Source organism: Parasteatoda tepidariorum, chromosome X2 (genome assembly GCF_043381705.1).
Source record: "Parasteatoda tepidariorum isolate YZ-2023 chromosome X2, CAS_Ptep_4.0, whole genome shotgun sequence".
Classification (NCBI taxonomy): Eukaryota; Metazoa; Arthropoda; class Arachnida; order Araneae; family Theridiidae; genus Parasteatoda; species Parasteatoda tepidariorum.
The window spans coordinates 44,533,916-44,556,812 of record NC_092215.1 but is presented as its reverse complement, the minus strand read 5'-3'; the positions used below and the strand labels follow the sequence as shown (position 1 = coordinate 44,556,812).

Below are 22,897 nucleotides of genomic sequence, written 5' to 3'. Positions count from 1 at the left end.
TCTTTTGGGAAAACTAAATTCTCTGAGTCTATCACTATGTATTAATGATTTAAACATTCATGTATACTGTATATGCGTTATAACTAATAACAAGCAGAAACTGATTAAAGAGAAGATTTTTTTACAAAATAAAAGTAGAAATTAAACTCACCAATGTCTTATTTGTGCAACCTCTTCATTCCAACTATAATTGCAAAACTTATTAACTTAAACTATAAAATAATTAAGAATAAGTTACTAGATATTAGATGATGTTTACATAAATTTTATTTGAAGTTGAAATGTTTTTTTAAAACAGAATCAATCCAGAAAAAAACTATTAAAAGAAAGAAAAGACTTTTTTTAGAATTTGATTTAGGAAAATATTTGGAGACTACATTCTAATTAGTTAATAAATGAATTAAAAAAATACAGAAAACTATTTATAATAACAGTTTAATTACAAGAGAGAGAGAGAGAGAGAGATCACATTATTGCAATAAATGGTTGCCCATTGGTCAAATGTTTTTTTATGGATGACTTGGATAAAGAGATATACTCAGCCTCCATGATAGAAATTGATGCACTTGTATTTAAAGGTTTTCCACGGGATAGGAATATTACCTACATATACAATAGTTCTTCCTATTGACACTGTCATCTCTGTTTGATCCATGGTCCGCATCAGTGTAGCACTTTATTTTAATTTCATTTCATGTCCTTCGTTAAACAGCCAACCCAATTGTGTAGCACTTTATTGATAAATCTGAGATTTCTGACAAATCTAGCCTATTTTCCTTTGTATATTGCAGATACCCTAATAGTTTCAGTAGGGATTGCCAATGCTTGATACCAAGATTTTCTTGATTCTGTGATAAAATATTAACAACATAAGATATTTCAGGCCTTGTCCTACTTGTTATAAAAAAATACACATTCAAGAACACTATGACATGGAGTATTTTCCATTCAGCTTTCTTTATTTTTGTTTGCGGGCAACCCTGCATATACAAATTCAATCCTTTAGCTATTGGTGATGATACTTCAGGAATTTTGTATCATTTGCTAAATGACCATTAATCTTCTCAAATTTTATGCCTAAAAGTTTAATTGTTTCTCCCAAAATCTTGAATTCAAAAGTTTGATTCAACTCTTTTAAAATAAGATCTATGCATTTTTTTAATTTTTCCTAATATCACGATATCATCTACATATTAAAATAGCAACACATAATCTGTGAATATTTCATTGCACCAATTTATTTTTTTAAGTTTCGTACTACACACTAGTTACTTCAGTGTACCACTAAGACCTGATTGATGTAATCCATATATTGCTTTTTTTAATTTACACACTTTTGATGTATCTACTACAAAACCTTAAAGTTGTGCCATACAAATTTCTTCTGTTAAGTCTGCATTTAAATATGCACTTTACACATTAACTTGACATTGAACCCAGTTCATTAAACCTACGAAAATAGTTAGAAATTGTCTTATGAGAGAAAGTTTACCACAGGGTTGTACACTTCATAATAGTGAATTCCTTGTTGCTTGAATCCTTGTATCTGTTAACAAGTCTCTCTTTGTCTCACAATTTATTTGATTCATTGGTTTTTTGGTTGTACAACTTAAGTCAAATTCTGGCTTATGAATAATGTCTTAATCATCTGAATCTTCTCTTCCATACCATTTTTCTCTTCTTGATGTTTTACTGCTTGATTCCTGGATGACTTCCACTGCAAATTAATTTTCATTGAATTTAAAATTTTTTGTTTTATAACATTATGATTTCTAGGTAAGTAGATACGATAGCTCTTGTTCAAAAAAACAAAGCCTAGCATTACACCTTCTTTGGCACATGTTTGGAATTTATTCCTTTTTTGTTTAGGTACACCAATATGAGCCTTACATCCAAGCACTTTAAAATACATTATTGGTTGTTTCTTTCCATATAACATCTCATACAGTGTTTTCTTTCCCTTTACTTCAAATTTTGTTCCATGTATGAACAAAACAGTAATTCAGTAAGTAAACTTCAGTCCACAGTAAGTAAACTTCAGTCCACCATTCTTCATTCATGTTACTATCTTTCAACATAGATTTAATGGCATCCAGAGCAGTACTATTAAATCTTTTACGGACACCATTTTTTTCTCATTAATTAGTTCACTCAGCACAAAGTCCATAGTCTTCTAAGTATTGTTCAAATTGGTTATTGCAGAACTTACCACCTTTGTCACTCATAATACACTTTATTTTCTTACTAATTTCTAAATGCTTTGATTTTATTCCTCATAAGGTATAAAATTACTGCATGACTGCAATAATCTATAATTGCCAAAAAATACCTTTTTCTTTGTGTCAAAGTTTTCGTCATTGGACCACAGATATCCATATATACTACTTCTAGTGGCTGAGAAGTACGACTTGGAGCTGATTTAAATGATATTCTATTGGATGTGACAAGGAGGCAAGTGTCACAATCTTTATCTGGTTTTCTATATTGGGTTATCCCATTACATTCTGGTTCTTGCTACTTTCTTTAAGGTAGTTAAGATTAATATGACAATATCTCCTTGCCACAATGTAGCTATATCTGTTCCTGATTTACAAGTGTCAACATTAAATCCTTCAGGTTTTGAAGCTCCAGTCTTATATTTGTATGGTTTCAAGTAGTATAATCCATTTATTCTAGTGGCAAAAAATAATTTATTTTAATCATTTGAATATACTCATAATTTTCCCTTAGTTCCAACAAAATTAGCTCATGCAGCTTCTAAGGGTGAAATAGATATTGGGTTTCTGTGAATACTTGCATGGTACAAAACATTTGTTATATTACTTATTTCTTCTCCGAGTTTAACTGAAAATTCAACAGTTCCTTTTCCTAGTAGCTTACTAGAAGTATTCCTAACAGCCAAAGCCATGTCTACATTATTTGTTTCTTCATAACTTGCCATTAACATTTTGTTTTTACAGAAATGTGTATTGCAGCTGAATCCAAAACCCAAATTCTATCATTGTTTCTAATCATGGTTTCACCAACTTCTACAGAGTGTGATGTATAAATCTGAACTAAGGTAGCTGACTGGTCATTGAAATTTATTTTCTGTTTATTCCACTTTGATTTTGTATTTCTAGCTTACATTTTGTATTTCTAGCTCTACAATTTACAACTAAATGCCCATAATTGTGGCACTGATGACATAGACCAATGACTTTTCTGTTATTTTCTACCATTAATTTTACTGTGAGATTTTTTTCTGTCTCTATATCTTTCTTCAACATCTTTACTTATAGAAGAAATATTGAAAGCACTAACCTCCAAACGAATATCACCTTTCACTTGTGTAAGTCTGCTTTCTTCCCTTATCCGTTCTTCAGCAATTTTATCAATAGTAAAATCTTCATGTTTTCAACAATAAATCAACTGAACTATAGAACTGAGAATTCAGATGGTAGATGCCTTATTGCTTGGAAGCCTTGAAACAATTAATCCAATTCATGACCCGTTTTACTAAGCTTTTTCAGTTCTGTTTTAAGTCTAGCAATTAAAATACCCATGCTTTCATTTGCTTGATACTTTATACTAAACTCATAAAGTATCTGAATAAGTCTAGCTCTTGTTTTATGCTTAAATTGTTGAACCTATTTCTCCCAAGCTTTCTTCCCATCTAGACAATCTTGAATTAGTGGTCTGAACTCTAGCTTAATTGCATAACACAGAGTTGAAAATGATCTATCTTTTCTTAATTCAAATTTCTATTTTTTCCTTCTTGTAGCTGAAACTTTTAACTCTTCCTTTCCTTCTATGAACTTCCAACAGCCTTTATCCTAAAACAAAATTTTAATGTCTATCTTCCACCTATCCCAATTATTCTACCTTAATAAGTTAAAAGCCTTCAGGTAGCAGTGCTATTTACTTTTCCAGCTTTTCAAAGTATATTCAAATTATCAATACACATCAGTCACGGCCCCCTTCAAAAATGCTGTGACCCATAAAAAGTCTAGAAAAAAGAACCATCTTATTAAGCTGTTTATTAAAAAGACTATGTTTATTAAAAAGAAAATATAACTTTTAATACAAAGAAAGAAAACTACACTCAACAAAACTTAAATAACTCTATCAAGAGCAGAACATAACTAACTACAAAAACACCCACTTCCTTCTAGCTACGACACAATAGAAAGTGACTCATCTTCCCCCAGGAAGTGACAGAGAAAAGGGAAAAACACTGCCCATCTATTTGTTTACACTTCATTTACATTTTCCAACATTCCACGGCGTTTTTTCAGCAATTTCCACTTGTTTTTTTCCAATTCGTTTTAGCATTTCCGCAATGTAAGTTTAAGTTATTGGCTGATAGTTTTTTCTGCTCTTTCCCCTTGGCTTTCAAATTTCAATATTATTAATACAGTGTTATTATGACACACAAATTTTAAATTTGAATTACGACTTTTTGACGCTCTAGATTCTCGTCTCTCTGAGATGGTAAGCCTTTCAGAGAGATGCTTAAAAAAGAGAGTGTGATACTTTTAAAAATGTTTAAATTTGTGTAATTTTTTATGGAATTTTAGTACAATGCACTGCCAGAATATATCAACTAGTTTAAAGAAAAATTCTATCAAATTTCTGCCTTTTACACAAGATATCTTTTCAGCACTATAGCTTTTTGAAAATACCCATCTTAGTGTAATACCCATGACCCATTTACCCATTTTTAAGAACCTCCTTATAGTCAGTAATTTATTCAACAAACCACTTTAATATGTTACAATTTGTATGAAAACTGAAATAATTTTAACAGAAGAAATTATATCTATGTTGCTTTTTAATTTTTTACTATTTATCACTTTACAATAGTGCTACTTCTTATTCTTTTGTATATTTAAATTTCTATAGGTTCCTAAAGTAAACAGATGCAAAAGAAAAGTAAACAGATGCAAAAGAAAAGTAAACAGATGCAAAAGAAAAGTAAACAGAAGCAAAAGAAAAGTAAACAGACTCAAAAGAAAAGTAAACAGACGCAAAAGAAAAGAAAACAGACGCAAAAGAAAAGAAAAGAGTCCAAAACAAATGAGACATAAAAAAAGAAAAGAGACAAGAGAACATATAGCAATTGTATGTAGAACAGAAGTAGATGAGAGCAACATGCATGAGAGAGAAGAAATCGAACATGATGTTGTGATATCAGACGTTGCAGAATTTATAAAGCTTTCCGTAAGTAGCTAATATTTTCTTGAATTTCTAAAAGCTTTTTAAGTTTATAACAGATATTGAACGACAGTTTGTTTGTAATTGCTGTTTAATTTTATTAAAGTCCTATTTTTTATGAATTGAAAAATGGTTGTTTATTTTAAAGAAATGTTTCTTTATATAAAAAAAGTAATTTATAAAAAAGTTAAGTAATTTATATAAAGTTTAATTTAGATGAAGTTAGTAATTTATACAAGGTTTCTTTATATAAACGTTAAAAAAAGTAATTTGGTCATTGATTTTTATTTAATAATTTTCTTAGAAAAACCACCTTAATATTGCAATTAGTTGTATTCTTTTTGAAGGAAGATGAGTAAATATTTATGAAAACTTGTTTATTTAAACAAATTTTCAATTTTATTTAGCATTATATTTGATTTAGAAAAGTTTAAGTGATGATTTATTTAAAAATTATGTGAATGAGTTCTAATCAGAATCACATGTAAAATACTATAAAAGAGTGAGCAAATTTTGGCTCAAATAGCAATTTCTTTTAAAATTCAATGACAGATTTTAACGTGTGTTTTCTTTTATTAGGAAAAACTTCAGAAATATATCTCCAGTGTACCAATACCTGAGGATTTTGATGAGGGAGAATTCTTCATTTCTTGCATAGAGAAATTATTGGTAAATGAAGTGTTATATCATCATGATTTAAAGTTTAAATACTTAGTTTATATTTCTGTATCTTTAAAAAAAAAAGTCACTTTTGGACTTATTTTTTTCTTCTTTAATTTGAGTGTAGCAGTTTTAACTTATCATTTTCCCAACATTTTTGCATAAATTGTAAATTTTGTACTAACTATGCAAACCTAATTGTCTCTCGAGATAAATCATCATAGAGTATAATTTTTGCTCAAGTTAATTGATAACATTAGATGACATATTTCATCCATTGTAATCAATATATTACGAATAAGCTGATAATTTTAATAGAGAAGTTGATAACATTAATAAAACTGTTAAAGATAGTTAAATAAATTGCATCAAACACTAAGAAATCATTAAGGTTATCATCATGAAAACAAAAGATATCCTTTGTGATAAGCTCACTGGACAAAAAATTAGTCACCCTAGTTCGCAAGCTCCGATGAATCTTTAGGCTTCGTTAGATGATGCAGTGGTCAAATGACGTGTTCAATTGCTTGCACACTGCTTCAACATGATCAAAGCAAGTAGCTATCAGTGAGATATTTTTGTTTGAAGCTGAAATTGTGTGTAAATATGGATAAGTGTAAAGATGTGATCTAGTGGCAAAAGAGGCATTTGAGTTTGGCCATGACCATGGTCATACGGTGAGTGAAGTTGCTGGATTTGGTGGTGTTTCGATGCGGACTGTTCAACTTGTCTACAAGCAGTGGTGTAATACACGTGGTCACGAAGTACGACGTCAGAATTGTGGTCGGAAAAAAATCCTGCATGAAAGGAGCCGGAGACATGCTTCCCGACTTGTCAATCAAAATCACTTCCAAACCTGACAGGAAGTGCTTTAGTTTGTAAATGAAGGTCCATTCCAACCTGGAAGGGAGAGAACATTGCGACTGGAACTGCATACAATGAATATTTGGAGTCGAACATCTCAGAAGAGGCCATTGCTCACACAAGCACATAAACCTGCGCGACTTCAGTGGGCTAGAAGTCACTAAACGTGGACAGTTGCTAACTGGTGGAATGTAATATGGTCTGATGAATCACGTTTTTGCCTTTATTGAAAAGAGGCGTGTCGTCGAGTGCAACGAAGAGCAGATGACGCACTTTATTTTGACTGTGTGCTAGGTCAGGTTCAAGCCGAAGATGGGTCTGTCATGTTTTGGGGGCGTTTTTATTATTATGGATTGGGCCCCCTCACTGAGGTGGCCACTAACATGAACCAACATGTTTATTTGAACATTCTGGATAATTAGATGTTGCCTTTCAGTCAACATCTTTATGAAGGGTGTGTTGTCGATACCCCTATTTTTCAAGATGACAACAGCAAAGTTCATCAGGCTTGAAGAATATATGACTGATTTTATGAACACTCAGACACGCAATTACATCTCGATTGGCTTGCAAAATCACTTAACTTCAACTTCATTGAAAATTTGTGGGACATGTTGGAATAACGGGCAAAATGCCGAATTCAGCATTCTCGCAATTTGGTGGATTTGCGTGATCAAATCCTCAGCGAGTGGCTTAAACTGGATTCGACGTACCTGCATAACCCATTGGACTCACTTCCTAACTGATTCCAGGTGGTGTTACTTGCTATTAAATATTATAAATATGGAGAAGCATATTGATGTAAAAACCTTTTAAGAAGCTTACCTTTGACCTTTAGTTGCTGAAAAAACATTAAACAACGTATAAAAATTAAATATAATATCATTACAAAATAGTGAACATGTTTTGGTTATACTACTTTCATTAACGCTATTAGAAAAAATATATTTAATAATTGGAACAAACCGGAATAAAAAAATCATTACCCAACTACTGGGGTAAAGCCATGTGATTTGATTTTTTCTTAGAAGAAAATTGTTTATAAATTATTAAATAAGTAGTATATCTGATTTTTCAGGAATGATATATTCTGCAGTTACACACACAAAAAGATATCATCCTAAATAACTTTAGTTTTATGTACTAATTGTCATTTTAATGGTTCCAGCGATGATCTCAGATATGTTAATTAATTAGTGTGAGCTATTAATGAGTTTACAAAATCAGACACAAACCAGTGCTTAATTATCCCCTATGCTAAATTTCTGAAGTGTCTCAAAAATTAGTAAAAAGTCCTCAATATTACTGTTTCTTTTAAATATTGAAAAAACAGTTTTTCTCCAAAAAAGCATATTTGTGTTTCAAATTTTCTTTATATCATGATATAATCAAACTCACATAAACATTGCACTAATCAAATTTGAAAGTACAGCTGCATTTTAATTGGTGCAATTTTTTCGCAAATTGCTTAAACGAATGCAACGAGAATGCACATTTGCTAAGTCTCTTATAATTCATGAGTGCCAACAAGAGCTATAAGTTTATTCTTAACAAATATGTAAAGTTGTAGACAGAGAGCAACAATTTTAGATGTTGATGTTTTTAAGTGAGTTATACACTTCTACAGTATTAAAATTTTGATTTTCGTGATAGCTTTGGAATGATGATATCTAATTTTCAATCTGGTTGTGCAAAAAGAAAGAAAAACTTTAAATGATAAAGCTAACAAAAAAAAAATTCTTCATCAAAATATTTCTCTGTTGATAAATTAGAGCCATCTGTTTCTGATGAAGCTGCTCTCATTGAGAGTTGTAAAAATTTTTTTGTTTGGGAGTTTTAATTGAATTCATTGAGAGTTTTAACTGTATCAATATTTTGAATATAACTTTTTCAATTGAATATGAATCTTAATTTTTTAAAAGTTGTTATATCTAATTAAATTATTCAAATGTGTTTTTAATTTTCTATGAGAAGATGTAATTTTGGCTCTTTTGGATATTTTTTCTATGTTGAAATGTATTTTTTTAATAAAAATTATAATTAATATCCTAAATATCTTAGCATGCATGCTGAACTTATTATTAAGTCTAATGAAAGGTGGGCTAGCTTTGGCTTAAAGGTGAGACTAAATAAAAAATAATTACAACTTGGAATAAAAAATAATTCAGGTAATCAGTGACTTTTAGCAAAAATCACTGATTTCAATTGTCTGTGGTCACCAAGCTATTTTTATTTTGACATGCAATTGTTTTGCTGTTTTATATTTTGCTTTAATTTATAGATGCATAAACTTTATCTTAGAAAAATAATCTTCAATTGTCTGCTTTCAAAATTTCTTAGATTGATTCTCTTGAATTTTATGAAGTTCAATAGATTTTTATTGTTAGGATACTCCTTGCTATATATATATATATATAATTTTGAAAGCTTGTCGTAAGAGCTAAAAGTATGGTACCTTTTTGAGGAAAAAATTAAAAAATCTTTGTTTAAATGGAGAATAATTAATCACATTAATAATCATAAGTCCATATTGCACCGTCCCGCGGAACGCGTCAAAAAGACCAGAATGTATATCTCAGGTTAAAATACAATCCATGATCTTTGTAATACAATCCATGATCTTTGTAATAAAATCCATGATCTTCAGTAATTTAATTTCAAAACATTTTGTAAGGGGTTAGGAAAATTTGTTTGGCTTTGGTCGTGAATTTGTCTTGATCAGTCCCTGATCCAATCACATAATTTCTCGGTATAAGCATATAGGGGTAACCAAAATAATTGGAAAACTTCTTCATTAATACATTTTTTTCATATTTTTCAGGAAATGCTTAGACACATTTCATAACTTCAGAAGTGTTTAGATCATGTGATTTCTCATCTTATCAATGATGTTTAAAGCTTTTAGAAATTTGAAGGACCGACAATAAATTACAAAGGAAAAATGGAGTTTTTGAACAACCTTTGCCAAAAAATGTAGCTATAAGTTTATAACTAGTAACAATTGTTTTGGTTACTATATGCAATAATTGCATGAAATTTTGCTATCCTTACTTTAATATTCATGACAATATGGACAATTTTATAAAAATTATTTTTTGTCTTAAGTTTTTTTTTGCTATAACTTTAAAAATATAAATTAAGCAAAATTTATAGAGCAATTCAAAATTAAATACAAAATTTTTGCTTTTAAATTTGAAAAAAAAAAAAACTCATCGAAAACTGTGCAATATATAAGTAATTAAAGTAGTTCTTTTATGCTGTATGGGAAAAAATTTAATATTTTTTTTCACAATTTTGTAATAAATCGCATTTGGCAACTAATGAAGAATGCCTGATTTGAATATCCTAAAAATTAGTTCCAAGCAATTTTCTATGTAGTTTTTGTGCTTTTTAAAAGAAAGTCAAAAGGACAAGGGGTTTTCTACAAATATTATTTTATGTCAGATAACAAACGATAATACCTTACAATAAACGTTAATACACTGAAATAAATTTTTTAAAAAAAAGATACATGCGAAGGAAAATATACTTTTATGGAGGATGATCATCAGCAATGCTGGTGTAATTTTTAATATATCTTGTTTAATTACTAAATGAAATTTGTTGAAAGCTCCATGTTTTGAGCTTTCTTTTGAGAAAACTAATAAAAAAAAATGCTTGAAACTTTTTAAATTTTAAGGATATTCGAATTAGACTTCTTTTATTATTTTCCAAATGCAATTTACCACAAAATGCGCAGTATAAAAGAATTACAGTAGAGCACGGATTATCCAAACCCTTATTATCCAAACGTCCAATTATCCAACCTATGTCCAAATTCATTTTTTTAAAGTTAAGAATACTCTTTAACTTATCGACAATTTTTCTAAATTTAGAAGAATAAATAATGCCCTCTACGACTGAAGACCATACTTAATTGTTGTTATACATGTGTTGTTATACAGTTAAACCTACATACCTTTTTAGCCCTCTTCAACTGAAAATAATCTTCCAAGAATGCGAACGTCGTTTTGACAATTTGCAATGGTTGGAATGTGGAAGGAGTTTATGAATAGATAAGTGCTGAAGTGCTACAATTGGGGATAGGTAGTTGTCACTTATGGTTAATGATTAGTGATTACAGTGCAGTTCTCACAGCTGTTTACTTTTCGAGGAAATTAACAGAACTCTGTTTCATCATGTGAACTAGAAAATGACTAGTAGAATGACCATGTTTTATGACATCGCTTCCAAAATGCACTTTTGGACAACTGTTTTTCTGTTGTCAAGATTACAATCAGTTGAAAAGTAGAGTTACCTGAGTAAAGTGCTTTTCATAAGAATCTAGAAAGATGTAGTGCAAAAGTAAGAGAATTGTGCTTTCCTTAAGTGATAAAACGAAAATTTTAAAAGGATTAAGAAACGAAGAAAGTGGAAGTAAATTAGCACCAGAATATGGGATAGGAAAACCGACAGTATCAGAATTGAAAAAAAATGAAGAATCAGTTATGAATTGTGTTTCAGTAATGGACGAAAACAATGGAAATTTGGATAGAAAAAGTCTGAAAAAGTCAAGCAATGCTGAAGTGGACAAAGCACTTTATTTGTGGTACCTGCAAAAAAGATCATTAAGCCAACCAATATTTGGCCACTTATTATGCAAAATGGCTTTATTTTTCATGAGAAATTTGGTGGAAAAGGTACTTTTCAGGCTAGTTTGGGATGGTTAAGGAGCTTTAAACATCGGCATGGAATACGCGAGTTAGAAATTCATGGTGAAGAAATTTCCTTGTCTAACAAAGCCGCTTCAAATTTTGTAAAGAAATTAGAAAGCTTTATTGAAACTGAAGGATATGAAGAAGAATTTATAATACAGACGAAAGTGGACTGAATTGGAAATCTCTACCTTAAACTTTGGCTTCAGGAGATGAAAAACGTGTTTCCAGGAACAAGATATTAAGGAAAGAGTCACGATTAACATCTGCACAAATGCAACTGGAAATTATCAAATGCCTTTAATAATGATTGGAAAATCCGAAAATCCAAGAGCCTTCAAAAATGTTAAAACACTGCTTGTCATTTATGCATTTCAAAACAAAGCATGGATGAACACCAAAATTTTCATTGAGTGGTACAATAAGACTTTCATTCCAAATGTGAAGAAACATTAAAAGAATTTTTGAAAAACAGGAAAAGTGTTACTCCTCTTGGATAATGCTCCATCGTATCCAAATCCTGATTACTTGGATTAGGAGAATGGAATGTTTTGTGTCGTTTTCCTGCCACCTAATGTAACACATTTGATTCAGCCGATGGATCAAAGTGTCATTGAAACCTTAAAATGTTTTTATAGAAAGCAACTTTTAAGAAAGATTTTATTATCGGATGAACAAAATGAGGGAGATTTTCGAGACTCAATCAAAGCTATTGATTTAAAAGAATGCTGCACAATGAAAGTGGATGCCTGGAATTTAGTAAAAGTTTTGATAAAATTCTTAGCAGAAAAACAAACGAAACTGAAGTTTCTGAACCAGTAGATCTTCTGGATGAAACGATGCCAGGTTATACAGCAGGTGAAATAGAAGACGTGTCGAGATACTGAAAACGACCCAGGATTTCGAATTTTAAATGATGATGAAATTGTTGTTGAAATTTTGAATGAAAATCAGAACTCCACAGATGAAGAGGAAGAAGTAGGTGATCAAGTTCAAGATAGCAGACCTTCTCATATTGAAGCATGCAATTCATTAGATATTGCAATGAATTGGCTAGAACGTCAAAATGATGTTGATCCAGTTCAGTTGATTTATTTAAAAGAATAAGGGATGTGGCTGCTCAAAAAATAGCCTCTTCTTTGAAACAAAAGTCTTCGCTGGATTTCTTTTGCAATGGAAAATAAGGAAAGATGTGGTAAAATTAGTAATTGACAAAAAAATTATAAAAATCTGAAATATGATTTTAAAAAAAATTCAGAATGAAGAAAAAAGTGAAAAAATAAAAAATATTTAAAAATTGAAAAAAAACAAAACTTTTAAACGCGCCAGAGCTCTTTTAGATAGTACTGCCAGACCTGAGCCTAGAAAAAAAGTGAAGAGAAGTTAGTGCAAAAATAATAATCATTTAGACTAGATTTTAAACAACTTTCCAATGATTTTAAACAACTTTCCAGTTATCCAAACTTTTCATTATCCCAACCCCGTTCAGTCCTGAGCAGTTCTGATAATCGGCACTCTACTCTATTAAATTACTCATAACTTATGCAATTTTAAGCACAATTTTTAAAAAAATTTTAAATCCATAATTTTTTTATTAATTTTAAATTGCTTTGAAAATTCTATCTAATTATATCAATTATTTTTAAAGTTATAGAAGAAAACGTAAGACAAAGCAATTAGTTTTTTATAAAAATGTCTATCTTTATTGCTACATTTTTTGGCAAAGGGTGTTCAAAAACACCATTATTTGTTTGTAATTAATTGTTGGTCCTTTAAACTTCATTGATAAGACGAGAAATCGTATGACCTAAACACTTCTGAAGCTATAAAATGATTCTTTAAATATTTCTTGAGCAATATGAAAAAATGTATTAATATAGAAGTGTTTTGATAATTTTGTCCAACTACTTATATATATTTTTTTCATATTTAAATTTCTGACCCTTTAAGTTTTGGGAGACTGAAAATTGCTTACCTAATACGTAGTCAGGAAAGCGATTGAAAGTTTAATCCCTTTAGTGTTAATTTCACTGTTTCTGCTTTTGACCATATCTTTCAAATCAATTGCACTGTTTAAAACAAAATTGACCCCAGGAAACTCGTTTACCCAATGATCTTTCATTAAAAAAATAATTTTTTATAATTATTTATTATTTTTAATGATTTAATTTAATTTTTTACAAAGAAATTTTGATCTATGAGGCATAAATTTTTTATGCAATAATAATCTGTATTTTTCTATGGAGAAAGTTGTTTTTATTTAGTAGAAGTTGAAAAAAATTCAAATTAATTACTTTAAAAAAATAATTTGGCGACAATGAAAAAATATTGCCTGCATTGTTTGAACTAAGTTAAAAACATAATTAGGATAAACAGTTTGATTAAGTTGTTTCTTATCAGTAATAAGATCGGAAGGTAATTGCAGTGTAGTACCATATACTAATTTGGCAAGTGTTGCATTAATATCAATGTTGTGTAATAAATCCGAGTGCAACCTGTAGTATTTCTGAGTTTTCTAAATAGACTAGTTTCGAAATTAGATTCCTGATCAGTAGTGATAGTGACTGGGCAACTAAATCTGGACATCCAAACATGCAATAGGGCTTGTGCTGTTATTTCCGTAGAAAGATCAGGTTTTGGAATGACTTCAAGCCATCTTGAAAATCAGTCAATGATTGTAAAACAATACTGACTACCATCAGATGGGGAAAGTTGGCAAATGAAGTCTAAATGAATTTGAGCAAAGCGAACATCCGGTACAGTAAATATACTTATAGGAGATTTGGTGTGTCTTGTAATTTTTGCTTTTTGACAATTATTGGAATTACGAACCATAGATTCAATATCATTGTGCGTTCCCTGGTCATAAGAATCTTTTCAAAATTGGATTGATTGAGGCTGACATATCAGGATAGAGAAAAAATTTGCATTTTCAAAAACTTTTTAATGTAAACTTAAAAGAACAAATGGGCGGGGATGTTTTAAAAACATATCACAATATAAATTTATATCCTCAATACGAAAATAATGTTTTTTTAATTTTGAAGATGTGCTATATGATTGCAAAATTGTTTGAAGTTCTGTATCTGTTGATGGAGCTGAAGCAAATTCTTCATAATTAATAATCGTTGGAGAAATTTGATATATCTCGATTCGAGATAATGCATCAGGTACTTGATTTTCAGAGCATTTCATGCACCTACGATAGAAAATTGTGATACATATATTCTAGGTGACAAAGTTGGGGGGCTATATTTGTCAAGATTTTGGTGGACAGCAAAAATTAAAGGTTTGTTATTCAAGTAATGTCAAAATTTCTTTATAGAAGAATATTTGGCATATAATTCACGGTTATATGTTGATTGATTTCTTTAGGATTTGTTCAATTTTGCCGAATAAAATTCTTTTGGATCCCATTGATTGTCAGAGATTTGTTTTACAGAGCCACTTATAGCGACCTTTGACGCATCCTCCCCACAAGCTTTATTAGGCTTCAAGAATAAGGTGGCGCAGAAGTGTAGCATTAGAAATAGCTTCTTCTGATTTTGTAATTACAATATTTGTTTCATCGTTCCATTCTAATTGCTTGGCTGATTTTCGAGCTTTGGAACGAGGATGTTTTTAAGATTTTCATGCACTCTTAAAGTAATTTAACTATGGGTGATAAAATGTCTTCAGCTCTGGGGATAAATCTTACATAAAAATTAAATATACCTAAATATCTACAAAACTACAAAATAGGGTTAAAGTTGAGGGTCGAGGTAATTTTAAATTGCTTCATTGTGGACACAAATTGGCGGAAGACCATCTTTAGATACTGTGAAGCCTAAAAATTCTAATTATGAAATACCAAATATACATTTAGAAGGTTTAATTGTTAGCCCATAATAGGCAAGTCTAGAAAATGGAGCTTTAGAATGTTTTAAATGGTCTTCTAGAGACTTTGTGGCAATTAATATATCATTGACAAATTGCATAAACACCATCTAAACATCTAGTCACCTCATCATTGAAATCTGCTAAAAAAATTACACAAACTTTTTGTGAAGATCTTCAGAAGCAATCTGAATTTGGTAGATAGCTTTTACTAATTCTATTTGGGAAAAAATAGTTCCGTTCAGCTGACTGGTAAAATCAACAATGCTCAAAATGGGATATTTGATCTTTTTTAGTATGAACATTGAGTGCTTTGAAATCACCGACTGTACGCCAGTCACTGCTGTTCTTTTTCGGAATCATGTGTGGTGGAGAAGCATAGTTACTGTTGGATGAGCGCATGTGACCCAAATCCAACATATTCTGGAATTCCATTGTAACTGTTTTTAGCCTATAACGAATGACAAGGTGTGGTTTGGCATACACAGCTTGGCCAAAAGTATCACTATGATGTTGTACAGAATGTTTAATAATTTGGTCAGCACTTGGAGATTCACTGATGCTAGGATATTAACTTAAAATTTTATAAAAATGTCATTACTTACAGCTGTTTTAATAGAATAAATATCAGAATTCTAAAATACACAATGAGATCTCAAATGAGTTTCAATACCTAATAAGGCACATTTTCTAAGATCTCATTTTAAATTAAAGTAATGCAGGAAATTGATATCTAAAATGGAAGTTGAAACATTGCATTTGTAAAAAGGACGCACAGAGTGTCTTCGTAGGCAGAGCCATTTTTAAGGATGGGCCCTGGCTCAGGACCCACAGTTCTGATGGGGCCCACAAGAAGTCTTACGATCTCCTTTCATTAATTTTTTTTAAAATTCTAACTCATTTATTATTTATAACTTAAGAGGACCCCCAGATCCCACTTTTTTCATTTTTTTAAAAAGTTCGTGAGAATGGGAGTTCGAATTCAGCCGACCGAATAATACCAATGTATAGAATGGTGACTGGTGCATGTTAAATCTGTCGGGGTCATAAACTCCTCCAAGTCCTCATAACAATTCAATACCTCTGGGTACTGATCCAGGAGTTTCCTTGTCTTCTGGATTGGTTTTAAAATTTCAAGGCAACATAGTTAAGCATTGGCTCAAAGTTGAGTCAGTTTTTCAACGGCGATTATAAAAAAAACTAATAATCAAACTGTATTTTCTTGTATTCTTTCTAACTCCTTGCATATTTTCTACACACCTTCATAATTTGATGTTTCTAAGTCTTACAGATTTTGCATTGCAAAGCAAAATGTATGTCTTACAGGAAATTGATTTTGATGATGTGATAGAGGATTCTTCGCGAAAAATATTGTTACCTTAAATTTTCGATAAAAATAATGTATATACACTTTTATAATTAATTTATATGTTTTTTACTCTTAAAATTAAAAATTTTTTAAAAATTATTCAAAATAATTTTTTTTTCTCTAAATTTACTTATAAAGGGCCCCCAGATAATGACAGGCCCAAAGCCCCTATAAACATAAAAACGGCTCTGTTCGTAAGCCTAAATCAATAGATAATAATTTCACTTTATAAACATTAATGGAAGTTCCATGTGCTGCTATTAATTTTAGAATTGGAGCAGACATTTTATCAATTTTTGATCATACATAAATTGCTTTTTCAATCTCTTGCAAAAAAGTGACGAGAAGTTAATGTCAAGGGGTATGTCTCCGCTACTCCTTGCACTGGTCGTTTGACTCCATATAATTACAGGAAGGAGGAATACATTTATGAGCTTCAGAGTTAAATTTTCTATGATACGAACAGAGTTTATTAAAACTGAGGCTTTTCTGCCGAGAATGATTTCTATATTAAATGATGGAAACACTTCTAAATAAAAAGTTATGAACTGGAGTTGGCAAGGAATTAAACCTCGCTAAAAAATTAAAAAACATTTTGCTATTTCTAAATTACTTGGTGTAAAACGGAATGATCATATTTATTAAACACACCCTTTTCATGGAAGAATGAAGAGACAAATTATTTAATGTTTCTTATTTCTTAAAGTTATAAAAAGTAAATGTATACTGAAATAATGCAAGAAACTACAACAGTTTGCTTTGTTTTTTAATTGAGCAAAACATTCTTGAATTTTATTTTGACATTCAAAGTTAACCTCACTAAGTTTAAGAAAACTATCCTTTTCAAATAAGATAATGTTAAAATAATTTACTTTAAAATGTTGTTAATATTTTTTCTTAACTTTAGCACAATTCATAAGATGTAATTATAGCATAATTTGACATTAGATAAATTTCTTAATATGCCTTATTTTGCTTAACAGCAAATAATAAAAATTGAAAATAGTTTAAAAATTTCAAAGCTAAGCTATTTTTAAAATCATCATCACAAAAAATTGTTCTTTTTTCAACTTAAGTTTTTCTGTTTTCGTCATAATTAGACAAGAATGTAAATGCACCATTGAACTGTCACAATTTCATTTATCTCAGAATTCAAAACCGTTAGGCTGAAACTCTTTATTGCTTGACTTATTTAAACTTAGTATTATATTTTTAGAGGTCAGTAGCAAGAATGAGAAAAAGTAATGAAAAGTCCAGTTTACTATCATACTATTGATGCATTAAGTCATATAACCTGATTTAATTTGCTGTAAATAAGAAAAAAATAAGGGTGAAAAGAATAAAATTTACTAAAACATGGCCAAACATATTTTAAATTATACCTGGAATGAAATTTGGAAAATATGTTTTCAAGCAATTTCAATAGGTGGGAGATGTTAACTTGTTTGAAATAATTGGCCGTGTAACTGTTTAACTTTGATTCCTGGTGACATTCCATTGTCTCATTCTACTTCTAAAATTTGAATTACAAATGCAATTTTTTGTTCCCTTCAAAAATGTTTTTAAGGCTAGCAGGAAAAAGAATTGTACTACATTAATCATATAGTAAATTATAACTAATTATTATAAATTTTTACTTAGAGCCTATGATGTATATTCTAAATATACATCTAAATACAATGTATAGTTTGTCATACTAAATTCTCGCTGCCTTCTATTTATTAAATAATTGGACTTTTGAAATTTATTGTTATATTATTTTTTACAGGAAATAAAATCCGAATATGACAAGAAGAAATCTGCAGATTTATTGAGCGAGGTAAGCAAAATATCGTATGAACTAATTCTGTAGTGTTTTTTCAATTGGTTAGTATAGAAATTTTCTTTTGACATGATATTACAAAATGTATCAACAAAAACTTCAAACTTGCTCGTTTGAAGAATAACTTCGTTAAGGATTTGTAGAGCAAATTCTTGATGGTTTTCAAATTGTACTTCTATATAATTGAATTTTCCAATATAAAGAGGCATTTCATATCAAAATTGATTTTGTTGGTTTTATACATTTATTTCTGCTAATAGAATAATAGATTGGGAAATAGTAAGAACGAATGTGCTGAGAACAAACTAATTTATTTCGGGACTACTTGTAAGTGATGAAACTAAAGTTTCTGGGATACTGAAAAATATGAATACTTTCAAATGCAGTATTTAATATGCATGATACTGGATACAAGTGTAATTCAATTTTGAATTTAAGTTATCCAATTCATATTTCCTTTTATAAGGGCCAAATTTAAATTGTTTTATTACTGCATATTTCATTTCTTCAAGTTGCAATTTCAGAATTTATGTATATTTCAAATTCAAATAATTCTCTTCTATGAGAAGTGACCCAACAATTTTTTAAAAAAAAACTTTCTGCAATGGATTATTATATGAATTAGTGATTTTTATTTTTCAACCAATTACTTCATAATTGAATGTTTTTTCTAATGTGATATGTGTAACTAAATGTTTTTTTATTCTATTATTATTCATCTGATACAAAAAGGTTATACTGTGTTTTATTTTTTTTTAAATTATCAAATAATCTTTTAAGTAAATTTTTTTTCAAACTCTTCTGAGATTATTATTTTAAAGTTTTATTTTGAATTACTAGAAATTAGCTATTTCCAGGAATTTTTCTATTTACTGTAAAATGTTTGTATTGTAAATGCAGTGTAGGTGATTTTTTTTTATTCATTCCTTTCTACTTAATATTCATAATTCATTTTTTAAAATTTCTTTTAAAAGTATTGTTAATGTGATAAGAATTGTGAAATTGATTAGAGGGAAATCAATTTGTTATTTTCTTGAAATAAAGATTTAATTTAATTTTAATTTTTGGCAGTTTTTTATTCTCTCTATATGAATTTTTCTTCAGTTATTTTTTTTAGTGTGTTTTACTGTAAGTTCTCACTCTTTCTCCCATTGATCAAAATTTTATATTCAGACATTGCTGTTTTCTTTTAATCTGAATCATAAAATTAACGAATTTTAGATGGAATTAATTACATTAATTTTAAGCAGAATTTTGTAAGAAAAACTTAGATATAAATTGAATTAAAAATCATCTCTTACTAATTTAAGGAATGAAAGCATTTTAGAATTTTTTTATTTGTTGAGATTGAAGAAAAATGGTTCCAAGTATATGCTCTCTTTGTAAGAGTTGAATTATATAGGTAAGGAATTAACGTGTAAACTATGTGTAAACTACATGTAATGTAATAAAAATGTATGATGGTATTATTTTAATTTATTTTGTCAAAGATGTAAATTATGAATTATTTAATAACTGTTAATGTAATAGCGAAGTTAATGCCATTCACCTATTACTGCTTTTGAATAATACATATGCTAATATTATTTCGATTTAAAAGTTCAATTTGTGTTTACTTTTTGTACAATCTAAATATAATGATGCTGTTAAAGTTATAAAAATTTTGGTTATCAGTTAATATTTAATTATTGGATGTTTGAATGACATTTTTTAAACAAATGCTATAAAACTGATAACATAATGGGTGCTATTAATTATAAGTTGTAGAACAAGTAATTCTTTATTCATAATTCAGTTTTAAACTACTGTCTATATGTATTTTGTCACAGTCTTATATTCTTAATGTGTTTGGTTCCAATGCTCTAATTTTGTTTAAAAAAAATCATTTGAAGAGAAAAGCAATGTTGTGATATAGATAGTCTTGTTATGACTTGATTCAAAATTCTAACTTAACATGGTTTATATAAATGTTCAGAAAAAAGTTATTTATGTAAAGTTTTTAACTTTTCTGTCTTAAATTTTATTCTTAATGTTGGATAAATCTACTTCGCCTGAACTTTGGTTACATAAAAAGCTTTTACAGGAAGAAAACTCTAATGATTCAAATGCAAATAAGAACTCATACCCAGACTCCAGTGATATTATTCCAGAAGTAAGTCTAACTTAAAATATTATTATTAAAATTTGTTCCATTTATGAGCCTGGTGTTCATCATCATATTTCAATTTGTGCTTACTTTTTATACAATCTAAATATAATGATGCTAGAAAGTTGAAGTTTTATAAAAATTTTGCATATTAGTTAATATTTAATTATTGGATGTTTGAATGACTTTTTTAAGCAAATGCTTGTCTATTATGTATTTTGTCACTGTCTTGCATTCTTAAAATGTTTGTTTCCAATGCTCTACTTTTGTTAAAAAAATCATCAAGTGAAAAGTAATGTTGTAATATAGATCGTCTTGTTAAAACTTGACTCAAATTTTTGTCTTCACCTGGTTTATATAAATGTTCAGACAAAAGTTATTTAATTAAAGCTTTTAACTTTCTCTGAAATTCTAATTTTAATGTTCGATATATCTACTTTGTCTTAACTTTTCTTACATAAAAGGCTTTTGCAGGTAGAAAACTGTAATTTAATTGCAAATGAGAACTCATCATACCCAGAGTGTATTAAGGTGGTTCAAGAGGTAAGTCTAACTTCTAATATTCTTATTAAGATTTGGTGAATTTAGGAGCCTGGTGTTCATCATCATATTTCAATTTGTGCTTACTTTTTTTACAATCTAAATATAATGATGCTAGAATGTTGAACTTTTGTAAAAATTTAGGATATCAGTTAATATTTAATCAGTTAATATTTAAAAAGTTTTTAACTTTTCTGTCTTAAATTTTATTCTTAATGTTTGATAAATCTACTTTGTCTTCACTTTGGTTACATGAAAGGCTTTTGCAGGAAGAAAACTCTAATGATTTAAATGCAGAGGATAACTCTATATACAACCAAATATACATTGATATTAGTTCAGAAGTAAGTTTAACTACAAATATTCTTATTAAAATTTGTTAAATTTAAGTGCCTGGTTTTCATCATCATATTTCGATTTGTGCTTACTTTTTTATACAATCTAAATATAATAATGATGCTAGAATGTTGAAGTTTTGTAAAAATTTTGGATATTAGTTAATATTTAATTATTGGATGTTTGAATGACTTTTTTAAGCAAATGCTTGTCTATTATGTATTTTGTAACTGTCTTGCATTCTTAAAATGTTTGTTTCCAATGCTCTAATTTTGTTAAAAAAATCATCAAGTGAAAAGTAATGTTGTAATATAGATCGTCTTGTTAAAACTTGACTCAAATTTTTGTCTTCACCTGGTTTATATAAATGTTCAGACAAAAGTTATTTAATTAAAGCTTTTAACTTTCTCTGAAATTCTAATTTTAATGTTCGATATATCTACTTTGTCTTAACTTTTCTTACATAAAAGGCTTTTGCAGGTAGAAAACTGTAATTTAATTGCAAATGAGAACTCATCATACCCAGAGTGTATTAAGGTGGTTCAAGAGGTAAGTCTAACTTCTAATATTCTTATTAAGATTTGGTGAATTTAGGAGCCTGGTGTTCATCATCATATTTCAATTTGTGCTTACTTTTTTTACAATCTAAATATAATGATGCTAGAATGTTGAACTTTTGTAAAAATTTAGGATATCAGTTAATATTTAATCAGTTAATATTTAAAAAGTTTTTAACTTTTCTGTCTTAAATTTTATTCTTAATGTTTGATAAATCTACTTTGTCTTCACTTTGGTTACATGAAAGGCTTTTGCAGGAAGAAAACTCTAATGATTTAAATGCAGAGGATAACTCTATATACAACCAAATATACATTGATATTAGTTCAGAAGTAAGTTTAACTACAAATATTCTTATTAAAATTTGTTAAATTTAAGTGCCTGGTTTTCATCATCATATTTCGATTTGTGCTTACTTTTTTATACAATCTAAATATAATAATGATTCTAGAATGTTGAAGTTATGTAAAAATTTTGGATATTTGTTAATAATTAATTATTGGATGTTTGAATGACTTTTTTTAAACAAATGTTAAGAAACTGATAGCATAATGTGTGCTGTTAATTAAAAGTTGTAGAAAAGTAATACTTTATTCAAAATTGAGTTTCAAACTATGGCCTATATGTATTTTGTCACAGTCTTATGTTCTTAATATGTTTGGCTAATTTTGTTTAAAAAAATCATTTCAAGAGAAAAGTAATGTTGTGATATAGATAGTCTTTTATGACTTGACTCAAAATTTTGTCTTAACATGGTTTATATAAATGTTCAGAAAAAAGTTATTTATGTAAAGTTTTTAACTTTTTTGTCTTAAATTTTATTCTTAATGTTTGAT

At 28.9% G+C, this 22,897-nt stretch overlaps 1 protein-coding gene across 15 annotated transcripts in view; it reads left to right on the top strand.

The window, feature by feature from the left end:
- The window catches only part of LOC107443630 (dentin sialophosphoprotein), a 137,090-nt gene that overhangs the window by 93,090 nt on the left and 21,103 nt on the right, over window positions 1-22,897 (top strand). For 11 of the 15 annotated variants that reach the window (XM_071188400.1, XM_071188404.1, XM_071188410.1 and 8 more), the window contains 8 exons: window positions 4,885-5,202; window positions 5,776-5,865; window positions 18,428-18,478; window positions 20,556-20,633; window positions 21,102-21,170; window positions 21,416-21,511; window positions 21,984-22,052; window positions 22,319-22,393. In XM_071188400.1, the coding sequence (XP_071044501.1) occupies window positions 4,885-5,202; window positions 5,776-5,865; window positions 18,428-18,478; window positions 20,556-20,633; window positions 21,102-21,170; window positions 21,416-21,511; window positions 21,984-22,052; window positions 22,319-22,393 (846 nt within the window). The remainder of the gene's footprint in view (window positions 1-4,884; window positions 5,203-5,775; window positions 5,866-18,427; window positions 18,479-20,555; window positions 20,634-21,101; window positions 21,171-21,415; window positions 21,512-21,983; window positions 22,053-22,318; window positions 22,394-22,897) is intronic. The other 4 variants (XM_071188403.1, XM_043045182.2, XM_071188405.1 and 1 more) reach the window with 4 other exon arrangements.